Raw genomic sequence first — 13,212 nt, forward strand, 5'->3', positions numbered from 1 at the left:
AATGCAACAGGAAAACAGGTCAAAAAGAAATTTGAATGGCTGGTGAATTGGCACACACACACACACAAAACTATTCAACTGTTCATCATTCCTTCAGTCAACGTTATATATTTTTTCCTCAGCATATAACAGCTAGTGGGATATAGGGAGATTTTATGCGTATCAACTGCACGAGAATCACTTAGGCTGACCCATCTATTTTTACCATCTCAATCTTGCTCTAAACTGTACAACCTGTAGTCCTAAGTTTACATGCAGGTCCTTAACTGTATTTCTGGGTGAACAGGGACAAGGGGAAACAGATTGAATCCACCGCTCTGACCGGCACAAGAATCTACATTAGGCTCCTGAAGCGGCCATTTCACCGTGGCTGAGACACAGGACAGATGCTGCACGGCCGTCTTATCAAAATTACATCTATTACCCTTATTTTTAAAACCTCTTTGATCTACGGCACTTCCTGGCTGTAAATAGCATAATTCTGTGTCCAAGAGAATGACTTTAATGGCTAAATAACAGTAATATTCAGTACTTACCCGCAAAAGAGTTGGCGGACACACCCTCCCCATCCCATCGTCTGGCGGCTACTGTCTGACGTCACAAGTACCAGCGACCCCTGCCCAGCCCAGAAACTTCTACCAGATACTTTTACAACCACTAGATGGCAAGGAAATCAAAGAAAACCATCGCAGGGGAAGCAACAAGGTCGATAGAAATGAAGTACCAGCAGTTTGAGATGATTAATACCCATTTGCATTAGATGCTTATACATACACAGCTCAAACTGGAGGATCAGATAAACAATACAGCTATAAAATCATCCTGCAGTTTATAATTGTCTCCGAATTCTATCAGGGTGAAGACAACACTTAAGAAGACCTACACGTTATGGGACACTAAAGCAATTGTACTACAGAAAAAACTAGCACCTATCTTAAGTTCACACTTGAGGCTTTATATTTTATTGTATTCTAATCCACTCTGTGACTCCTGTTTTATTTTAAAGCCCAAGTACTTCACCATCACGAGAATAGTCTCCGTGTTATCTGCTTTATATTATTAACCTTTCAAGTCAAACTGTTTGATTTTTTTTCAGTGAATGGAAGACACCTGTAATTTGGTGTATGGAATATTTTTCTTCACTTAATTTGTATTCCTTCCTGTCTTCATCTTCTCAAAACAAAATCTGTCCACCTTAATGTGGCCAAAAGTTACCATCTTTATCTTGACCGCTGCCCCACCCTACTTTACTTGTGTCACACCCTGTCTTACCTGTCCCACACCCTACCTTACCTGTCACACCCTGTCTTACCTGTCCCACACCCTACCTTACCTGTCCCACACCCTACCTTACCTGTCCCACACCCTACCTTACCTGTCCCACTCTCTACCTTACCTGTCCCACACCTTACCTTACCTGTGTAATACCCTTCCTTATCTGTCCCACACCCTACCTTACCTGTGCCACACCCTACCTTACCTGTGCCACACCCTACCTTACCTGTGCCACACCCTACCTTACCTGTCCCACACTCTACCTTACCTGCCCCACACCCTTCCTTACCTGTCCCACACTCTACCTTACCTGTCCCACACCCTTCCTTACCTGTCCCACACCCTACCTTACCTGTCCCACTCTCTACCTTACCTGTGCCACACCCTACCTTACCTGTCCCACACCCTACCTTACCTGTCCCACACCCTACCTTACCTGTCCCACACCCTACCTTACCTGTCCCACACCCTACCTTACCTGTGTCACACCCTACCTTACCTGTCCCACACCCTACCTTACCTGTCCCACACCCTACCTTACCTGTCCCACTCTCTACCTCCTTACCTGTACCCATTCACCCATCTCACATGCCAATATATAGACAACACAGGGTGAGTGGTGTCATCAAATCGTTCGTATCATTTTAAAAGGCTCCAACATGCTTTCTCTCCACGCTGCTTGATCTCTGGCAGCCTCCGTATTCAGTTCCTCATCCCTGAGTTCACACTGTGACCTTTTTCAGTTTGCCTCTTGCAACCCTGCACCCGACTTTCACACTACTCACTTTTCGCACCCAGTTGTCACCCTCCAGCTTCTCCACATGTCCAACCATCTCGATCTGCCCCTCCTCATCACAGCACAAATACACTCCGGTCCCATCCTTCCTCTCAATTCCGCAGCCGTAAGCTTAGTTCCCGCAGACTTCGCATCCAAAGACGCACCAGTCCACATCCACCTGGTCATTGTCGTGTCTCTATGTTTGAGCCTACACACTTCCTTTACCTTTGTGGTGAAGTATTATATGTTTATTTTTCTCTGTTCGTGTAAGAGTTGGCCACAAATAAATTGCCTTCATGTTGCCGTGTTCTCTGGCATTTGGCTTCCCCTCCTGCCAGTCACTTGCCTCTCTCTCATATCTCTGTCCACTCCAACCCTCCACCTCATTTCGCCATTCTTTTGCCCTCTCTCCCCCTCCCCTCATATATCTCTCCACCCCATCTCATCCATGCTCTTCCCCTCTCCCCTCTATCTCTCCACCTCACTTGCGTACACTCTCCTAGTCAGTTTCTCATTCTCCAACCAATCCAAATGGCTAAACCATCTCAGAGTATTTCTCTTAACACTTTCAATCACATCCACATCAATATCACAACTTTTTCATTTGCCTGTTTGTCTCTATGTAACTCCACATATGGAAAAGTGGTTTATTCAGGAAATAAAATTTTTCAGCATTTGAGTATCAATTTTCAATCAACCAAGCCATAGCAAGACGCCTTAGTACCGTAAGGAGTGGCCATAAACAAATTGCCTCCATGTCACCTTGTCCCCTGCTATTTTGCTGCCCTCCCCTGAAATCTTCCATTTAAACAATTCATGGGGCATTGAAACTCGGATACTTGTGATATTTCCACTGGATTCCTAAATGTTAAATACCATCATCATCCCAACCTCATTTCCATCATCATCAACACCCTAACGAGTATACTGTAGGACAAAAGGAATGAGGGAAGCAGGAAGACTTAGCATCAAGCCATACTACTGTATATGACACTAAGGCAGAAGGGGAAGGGGTAAATAATATTAAATATTTGATAGGAAGAGCAGTAAGAAAAGTGACTATTGGAAATGTAAACAGTGGGAGAGTCACCTAGGAGGCTAGGAAGACAGTAAGCTGTGGGGGCCAACGTAGTGAGGAAAGGAAGGGGGAAGCTGAGAGACGGTGATGGAAACAGTAGCACAAAAGCCTCCTCTATCTCTTCTCTGAATCATTGGCTGTTAGTCTGTTCCACCACAATAACAGCAGATCTACCAGGTTAAACTTGCTTTTTTCTGCCTTATCCTCTCACTCCACCTCTGGGTTGCCACTCAGTTACCTTGGCTGTCCACCTGTTGGCTGTTCTGTGAAGGATATGACATGCCAACTGAATATCACCCTTTATTTTGATGTTTCCATATCTAGGCAGCTCTCTCTCCCTCTCCCTCTCTCTCCCTCTCCACCCAAAATAATCCATTCCACTCCTGAAAGCACTCCTAGGTTTACATTGCAAGGAATTTCTTAGACTGCAGTGTAATAAATACATTTGGATTATAAGGTGAACCAAAATTACATAAGAAGCATTAAGCATTGGATCAAATTCTCAGCAGGTAAGGAAGCTCCCTAGCATCTCTTCCTTAGCGATTTATTTTTGGATGCGGTCAGTTATTATCCTCTTGCACGTTATTTATGCAGAGTATGGCAATCGTAAAATCATTTATGTAAACACGGAGATGAAGAGTAAAGTGTAATAGGCAAAATAAATCAGTTAAGGAAAAGGTGTTAGGGAACCTCCATAACCAATCAGTATACAAGCCTTGGAGTGTCTTGTTGCCAACTGATCTACCTCTCTCAGGGTAAAAGTTAGAGTAAGTGTGAACTGAGCATTTGTGAAAAATCTCAACATTCTTAATGTATATGCAACTTTCTACTGCTTCATATTTCATTTATGATCAACTTTTGTAAGAGTTTGATGTTTTCTGATAATATTCTGTTGTTCTGAAGTGGAAAAGCTTATTTCTAGTTGCAACACAAAATAAAACATCCAATCCTACATTGCCCCATGAGGAGCGTAGGAGCCAGGGTTAAGCAGTTGGTCCCGACATTTAAGATGAGAGTGACCAGCCTCACTCATCCCTGAGTGGCATTACATGAGCAATCAACCCCAACCACCCCTTGGATATAAACCTTCACCGGCTCAATCCGACTGGAGTGCAATAATTACACACTAAACCACCAGGTGCCAAAATTTGGTTATATGGTTACCACCCAGCATAGTAAATGGTTTCCTGGTGTACAGGAAACCATTAGGCTTGTCACTCAGTGTAGAGTCACCCACAGCCAGAAGGAAGAGGACAGAATGAAGGAAAGAAAGACAGAAGAGGGAGTGTAAAGTTACCCATAGGCAGAAGGACAGGGAAAGAATGAAATAAAGGAAGACAGAAGAGGATGGAAGGAAAGAAGGATGGAGGAGAGGAAAGGGCAGACACCCGACAGCAGCACTACATCGAGTAAGTGGATGGTGAGCGCCCCCACCTACCAAAAAAAAAAAAAAATAAAAAAATAAAAATAATAATGATAATGCTCATTCATTCATTCATCTAATCCTGTGTTGCCCCATGAGAAGCGTAGGAGTCCGGGGCTAGGCAAGTTCGTCCTGACATTTAAAACACGAGTGATCAGCCTCATTCATCCCTGAGTGGCATTACTTAACAACACAGTATCATCTGCAAACAACAGTACAGGGAGTTTCCAAAAACTGCCCTCTCTCACTTGGGCTACTCCAACATCCATTGACCTACCTAGTTCTCTTTTATAACCCCATCTATATACAAACTGAACAACCATGGAGACATGACACATCCCTGTTTCAATGCAACCTTCAAACAGAAAAATTCACTCAGTTCACCATCCACACGCACTGCAGCCTTAGCACCCTCATACATACTCTTCACAGCATTCAACAACTTCCCATCTACTCCATATATTCTTAATACTTTCCACAATCCTTGTCTATCCACCTTGTCATATGCTTTCTCCAAATCCATGAAGGCCACATACAACTTCTTTCCCTTCTCTAGAAACTTTTCCACTAAAGATCTAAGAATGAATATCTGATCTACACAACCTCTTCCCTTCCTAAAGCCTCCCTGTTTTTCTCTTTCTAATTCCTCTGTTATTTCCCGAACTGTCAATAAGTATCCTACCAAATACTTTTCCTATTATACTAAGAAGACAAATGCCTCTATGATTACCACACACTTCTTTTTCCCCTTTTCCTTTGCACAGGGAAATACAGTAATTATACTTGACTTCCAATCCTCCGGGACTCTACCTTCCACCCAGGCCAATCTGCACATCTTCCACATCCATTCTACTACTATTTATCCCCCATGCTTCAGCATTTCACCACACACTCCATCAATTCCTGGGGCTTTCCCCATTTATAAATGTATTCCCATAAGCAATCCAGTGCTGGTGTGCTGAAGGATTCAAGTAATACCAGGGTGTGGAATATAAGAGCTACTGTATATACAGTAAAAATAATACAGTTCATTATATCATGAAAAAGAAATGACACCAGCTTCCAACACAAAGTACTAACCTGTACTTCACTGTAAAAAATTATGAACAAATTATACATTACAAACAGAATATATATAATGGATAACAGTACAGCTACAAATGCTGAAGACTAGTATTTGTCACAGACTAATTTCTGAGATTACAATCTCTCAAACAGTCTATTAACTTTGACATTTAAATAAAGAAAATCACTGGTATGATATTAAATGTAAGAAACTACATTTAAATAAATACTTATCACATTCCCAGTTTCCAATAAACTGGTGACACAGCAAAGAAGACATCCTCCACCTTCTTTATATGGCAGAAAAAAAAGGCAATGTACACTCACCAGCAGAAGGCCTGCACAGTTCACAATTGTAGTTTGACCTGAAGCATCTGAGGTTACTCCAGCAGTAGTAATGTTGAACCTCACAGGCTTCAGGGTTCAACTATGATTATGAGCTGTGCAGGAGTTTTGTGGCTGAGTGTACAGGTTAACTGACCAGAGAATGGAAAAAGAATGGCTGAAAAAGTAAGAGAGATATGTAAGAAGAGAGCAGAATGGAGGCTGAAGTTGCCCTTAATCCACAGTCAGGGATAGGAAGGGGACTGAAGGACAAGAAGGCAATAATAGGATAACAGATCATATTAAAGTACAGTAAGTAAACTACATCACTATGGAAGACATGCAAAAAATGCTAAGCTCAGGAGAATACAGACTTTTGGAGAACTCAAGCCTGATCTACAAACTGTACTAGAAAACAGACTATACTTAGCTCTTTGGCGGAAGCATGAAAAATGAAAGCTAATTTTACATATACATACTACAGTACTTCCAATAAATACTGGTACATCATAAAACTTAAAAATAACACTGGTGCTTCTCAAATGTACACTTTTAAACTAACCACTCTAACATAATTTTTTTCACTGGATATTTCATAAATCCCAAATATATACTTATAATCATGACAGTTCAACCAATTCAATTCAGATCTGTTCTGCCCTTACCTACGAATCAATATTAGTTTGTTTTTTCACTGATCATTCAAGAAATCAGTATATTTTCTGCCATAAAATATGCTGTAAATGAAATGCTCAATTTGCAAAGGGCAGGTTAAATCAAAATTCTGTTGTGTAAGCTATGATACTAGGAACCTTAAATATATGAAAATAATGGAGACACAAAACAGAATACAAAAATAATATCTAACTGCATAAATACCCTAAATGCATAAAAACTGTACTGATCTTGTGAACAGCATAAATTAAACTTAATTCAACTTTAAAGGACATAAATTAAGTGGATGGTCTTGTGTCCATGAGGTGATGAGGCTACCATGAAGTCTGGGGCAGTCCTCAAGTTGATGGTGTTAAAATAATGGCCAGTCTTCCGATGCCGTGAGCTAAAGGAAGAAGAGCCGATCACACAGAGCTGCTGAAGGATCCTTCCTTATATACTGTCCCACAAGGAATGCCAGCTTATGTGCATACTGAAAAGGGAACTGCAGGTATTGGTAACTGATAAAGTAAGCTTACAAGACAAAACAATCTGCCTGAAAGGTGTATTAGCTTATGCAAAAATTTAAAAAATTATCTGGTGACTCATAAAACACATTTAGAACATGTAACATTCAGTCCCACAAAGTATATTTGCTTATGTGCATACTGGAAAAAAGCATGTATGATGACTCATAAAACATGCCTCAAAATACATTGGTAAGGTTCTTCTTTATGTTCTTTTTCAATATAAAAAGAAAATACTGATGATTCATAAATCAAGCTTCAAAAAATATAGGAATGGCTCTTCATACTGTTATTTTCTTCTTTAACATAAAACACTGATGACTGCAAAAACATGTTTTAAAATATGAAGATATGGTTTTTCCTAATGTAAAGTTCTTTTTATTTGAACAAATACTGATAATTCAAATGCACTTCAAAATACATAGGTAGGTTTTCATGTGGAGATTGTCAAGCATGAAATGACTGATCTCGTTGGCGTCTCTCTCTCCTGTCTGTGCGTGTGTGCGTGCATGTGTGTGTGTGTGTGTGTGTGTGTGTGTGTGTTTTGTTATATGGGACCCATGTTATGTGCTGGAGGTGGGGCTGGAGCTAGCTCTGTGGCTATAGTGGAGAGTGGCTGGAAGAAGTTCAGGGAGCTGTTGCCTCTCCTGACATTAACAGGGCTCTCCCTCCGTGCTAAGAGGTCTTTGTACGCATGTGTTAGAAGTGCAGTGCTGTATGGTAGTGAGACCTGGGCAGTAAAGGAAGAGGACATTCGGTGGCTCAAGCATACAGACATAACAATGATTAGATGGATGTACAGTGCATCCTTGAATGTGAGGACTGGGGAAGCTAGGTTTACAATGGAAGGGTTTAGAAGATGGATGGGACAGGAGTGTATTGGTGCTGTGATGAGAAGAGGTAGACTGAGATGGTCTGACTACGTGGAGAGGATGGGGAATGATAACTGAGTGCAGAAAGTGAGATGCATTAACATTGGGGATCGGGTTGCCAGAGGCAGACCGAAAATGACCAGGGACAAAGTCACAGGAGGACCTCAGGGATATAAGACTGAGTAGGGAGGCTAACAGAGATCAAGGAGCATGGAGAGCCGCCATTAGATGACCAAGGCCGATGCATGCAAGCATGTTGGAGCCTTTAAAATGAAACAAAATGAACATCAATTTATTAAACTCTCCCTACCACTACCTTCCGAGTGCAAAAAGTCCTCACTATAAATAAAAATTTGCTCAATAACAGGGCTCTTGCTAACTGCCGATGGTTGTGAGCCATTTGGCTCCTAAGGTTTCAGATTTACGAGCCAAATAAATTTTTTCTGGCCAAACTGACTATGAGCCGAAATATTCTACGAGCAATAAATCTATCTATCTATTGCCAGACACCTCAATCCCGTTTGGGGTGGCCACAAACAAATCGCCTCCATGTCGCCCTGTCCCCCGCCATTTCACTCCCCTGCTCCCAACTCACACCCCCCTCTCTCATATACCTCTCCATCCCATCCCTCCATCTCATCCTCGGCCTCCCCCTCCCTCTTCCTCCCTCCACCTCACTCACATACACTCTCTTCGTCAGTCTCTCACCCTCCATCCTCTCCACATGGCCAAACCACCTCAGTGTGTTCCTCATAACGCTTCCTATCACATCCACATCCACACCACAATGCTCCTTTATATCCTCATTCATCAGCCTGTCTCTCCATGTGACTCCACAGGCTCCTCTTAAATAACTCATTTCCACTGCTCTCACTCTTGACTTGTGTCCTTCCAACAACGTCCAAGCTTCACTTCCATACGTTAGAGTTGGTATCACAATACTGTCATGTAGTAACTTTTTCACTTCCATGCTCACTTCCCTGTTTCTGTGAATGTTTTAAACATTCACAGTGGCAACAAGGAAAGACTTAATAATCGATCAGAATGTGCTTTTTTGTTCATTTAAGTGACATTTACTTATTTTGTAGTTTACTGGGTTTTGATGTGGATGTATTTTCTCCTCGCCAAAAGGTGACTTGCATGTAAAATTTGTTCGCCGAAGGGAAATAATACTCGCATTTGCAAGCTGTGGCTCGCCAAACAAGAGCCCGAATAATACCTTACCTTTTTTCCTACAATCAGTTCCAGACCATGTGTGGCACTGATTACCAGTTAGTCTTACAGGTAGTGATGGAAAGTTAATGCACTCTTTCAACAAGTTACCTTAACTAAGTAGCACAAAAGGCAATCATAAAAGGCAAGGCAATTTTAGGGTACCGTAAAAACTCATGTCATAAAATTGTTAGATTCCATTATAAATGTCCCTTGCACTACAAAATCAATCAACCATAACTGGATATTAAGTTGTGGTGAGAAATTCAGTGGGCTTTACTCATGGCATATAAGTCTCCATCACCATTAGTTAAAATAACTCTTCACTTTGGCCACACCAGGCCATTAATTGAGGTGAATGGAATTACGGATTGCTGTCAGGTTAGAACAAACACACAATACTCTTTTTTGCTCTAGTTTGACCTGAAATTACCAGCACTTCACCTTGAATACTGTAACATGAGATTAAAGCAACAGAATATGGAGCTAGTCATGATGTGCTGTTATGGGAAATATGTAGAGCCACAGCACTATCTTATTCTGCCACTGAGTTACATGAAATAGGCTACATCAGGGCAAAAATTTGGCCCAAGGTAGATATAAGAGACTACAGTATTTTATAAAAGAGGTAAATCTCTGTTCTTTTCTCATAAGATAAACAGTGTAATGTAAAAGAAATTCATCATCATAATAATCTAATCCTGTGTTGCCCCATGAGGAGCGTAGGAGCCCGGGGCTAGGCAAGTTGGTCCTGACATTTACATGAGAGTGACCAACTTCATTCATCCCTGAGTGGCATTATGTGAGCAATAAACCCCAACCATCCCTTGGATATAAACCTACACAGGCTCAATCTGATGCCTTAATTGCCCACTAAACCAACTGGCATCATAATTTGGTAATATGGTTACCACCCAGCTTAGTAAATGGTTTCCTGATGTACAGGAAACCATTTGGCTTGTCACTCAGTGTAGAGTCACCCATACACAGCAGAGGAAAGAATGAAGGAAAGAATGACAGAAGAGGGAGTGTAAAAGAAATCACATACAGAAAAAACAACTTCATACACCGGATGACCTGTCCTCCATTCATAAAAATCTAATGGATGAACTGAGCTGTGGGTTGAAGTTTGGGAGATATTAACCTGGTGAAGTGAATTCCAGTGAAAAGTGGTTTGTGAATAAGACATAACATACAGGTCTGTATTTTTGTCAGGTAAAGAAGTTCCTCAGCACTTCTTCCTTAGTGACTTAGTTTTGGGTATGGGAGGTTAATACCCTATTGTATGCTATTTATTCAGAGTATGGCCATGTTGGAAGGATTTATATAAAACAGAATAGGACAGTAAGATGTAAAAAACATAATAAATCACTTAGGAAAAGGTGTCAAGGGGCATCCTTAACTGATTAAAATACCAATCACAGATCCTGAACTACACAATCAACTTACCAAACAAGGGGCAGGAACTCTGACAGTGCCGGGCCAGTTATAGTACAGGTGGGTGAGCTTGTAGGTGAGACGCTGCATGTTGTCTGCCTTCAGTTTGCCCCCATCATGTACCACTATGTAGTGTGTTGGGGAGACTGTGCCCTGGGAGAGAGACAAGTACAGTGAGTAAACAGTGTTCCGGGAGACACACAAGTACAGTGGGTAAACAGAAACAGCAAATCATATACAGTAAACATTTCATTCACCTCAACTTAGACATATATCTGTCCATTTGTTATTTGGGGGACATTATGTGCTGGAGGTGAGGCTGGAGCTAGCTCTGTGGCTAGGGTAAGGGGTGGTTGGATGAAGTTCAGGGAGCTGTTGCCTCTCCTGACACTAAGAGGGCTGTCCCTCTGTGCTAAGGGATCTTTGTATGCAACATGTGTTAGGAGTGTATTGCTGTATGGTAATGAGACCTTGGAAGTTGATATCCATAGGCTCAAAAGTACAAGAATTACACAATGATTAGATGGATGTGTAATACGTCCTTGAATGCGAGGCTTGGGAGGGCTAGGACTATGATTGAAGAGTTGAGAGAAAGGATGGGATTGGAATGTATCTGTGTTGTGATGAGGGGCAAATTAAGATGACCTGGGCATGTTGAAAGGACAGAGGACGACAATTGAGTGCGGAAGGAGAGAAGTGCGAATGTCAGGAGTAGGGATGCAAGAGACAGACTGAAAAAGACTTGGAATGAGGTCATAAAGCATGAACTCAGGGATGAGGGACTGAACAGAGATGCTGCCAGAGTCGAGCAGCATGGAGACCTGCTATCAGATTACCAAGGCCAATGCATAAAAGCATAGTGATGCCTTTATAACCAAAACAATATGACACAAATGTAAAGTAAGGAAAAAGAGTACATGTCTTGCCAGGATGGGGGGTATACAATGCTGGTTACCCTTGCCTTAAATGACAGGACTGAGCAGCATGTCCCACTGTAACTACACTCTTGATGGGGAAAAAAAAATAATAAAAAAAAAAAGATGGAACGACCACAAACACAAACACACACACACACACACACACACACACACAGATGATTTCTTTTTATAACTGTTACCTCAATGTTGTTCAGCATTACAGGAGACACCAGAATCCATAATCACTCTCATCACCTATTCCTTAGTGATTTATTTCTGGATACTGCATCTGGATATAGGTTACTTCTTTTTGTATGTTGTTTATGCAGAGTATGGCGATATTGGAAGGATTTATGCTACACAGAAGAGGACAGTAAGGTGTAATAAGCAAAATAAATCACTTAGGAAACGGTGTCAGGAGCTTTATGTAGAGCATGGCGATATTGGAAGGATTTATGCTACACAGAAGAGGACAGAAAGGTGCAATAAGCAAAATAAATCACTCAGGAAAAGGTGTTAGAGAGCATTATGCAGAGTATGGCAATATTGGAAGGATTTATGCTACACAGAAGAGGACAGCAAGGTGCAATAAGCAAAATAAATCACTTAGGAAAAGGTGTTAGGGAGCTTCCTTAACCAGCAAAAATACAGGCTCAAGTTTTTATGGGAGTTCATGAGAGTTTCCCTAATGGTTTCTTCAAAGCTTAAAAAAATCATCAAGCAGCAGCAAGAATAAATGTCATATATACTGCAGGGTGGTCCTCAAAATTAAAAGTTGAAAATGTTTACCTGCTAGGGTGGGAATAGGTTCTTTTCTAAGAAAAAACATTGTGTGTGGATTTAAAAAAAAAAAATTGGTTCATATTTAGGCCCTCCTCAATGACGTTGAAATTTTCCTTTACAACACCTTTCTCTACTTTAGGTACTGTAATTGGTGGCATCAATGAGGATTCGCCATCCAGCAACGTTCAGAGAATGATGCTGTTAATTCTCTATCGAGCTAAGCAACATTTGTTAATATGCTATATTTATATACAATTATATATCACCTTAACAATGCTATATTAAATTTTACCTATATCAGTCATTGGGCACAATGATATAGATCTATTATTTATTCCAGATTTTCTTTTTTTCCAGAGCTTCTTTCATATTCTGAAATCTAAAACAAATATAATTTCATGTTTCCCAGAGTAGAGCTGATACAATGACGATATCCATGTCAGTGCGCAAGAAACATTTCCTTGTGAGTTCAAAAGAAAGCCTGACAGATTCAAAGCTACCATCCAGTGGTGATGTCCTTGGTGTTATACTCCATGTTCTGGACACAAAGGATGCAGGAAATCTTCACCAGGCTACAACAGCAGTGACTGAAATGTTGATGAAATTCTGGGATACAGCATGGATTCCCACTATGTGCAAAGACATCATCATCACACGGCAGGAGCGTATATGGAAGGAGCTGTAACTGGTGAAAAAGAAGAATCGTTGTTGGTTTGATGCCCAAGCTGCTTGAGAAAGAGTTCTCAGAGAAGCTCCCCAACCTGTTTGACGCCATTCATGAGAATGTGCTGGCCATGATTTGTAACGATGAAGATAAAGCCTTTCTCTTGGCCCAACGAGAGCCTGGTCGTAAGAGATGTATGGTTG

At 41.2% G+C, this 13,212-nt stretch overlaps 1 protein-coding gene across 1 annotated transcript in view; it reads right to left on the reverse strand.

Annotated features, from left to right (window-relative positions):
• Positions 1-7,003: 7,003 nt before the first annotated feature.
• The window catches only part of AGO3 (Argonaute 3), a 43,017-nt gene continuing 36,808 nt past the window's right edge, over positions 7,004-13,212 (reverse strand). Inside the window, exons 18-19 of the mRNA XM_080269772.1 lie at positions 10,658-10,798; positions 7,004-7,090 (exon numbers count right to left, since the gene is read on the reverse strand). Coding sequence (XP_080125898.1) covers positions 7,004-7,090; positions 10,658-10,798 — 228 coding nt within the window. The remainder of the gene's footprint in view (positions 7,091-10,657; positions 10,799-13,212) is intronic.

Source organism: Coenobita brevimanus, chromosome 37, assembly GCF_032717465.1.
Source record: "Coenobita brevimanus isolate Jiangsu-jjx chromosome 37, ASM3271746v2, whole genome shotgun sequence".
Lineage (NCBI taxonomy): Eukaryota > Metazoa > Arthropoda > Malacostraca > Decapoda > Coenobitidae > Coenobita > Coenobita brevimanus.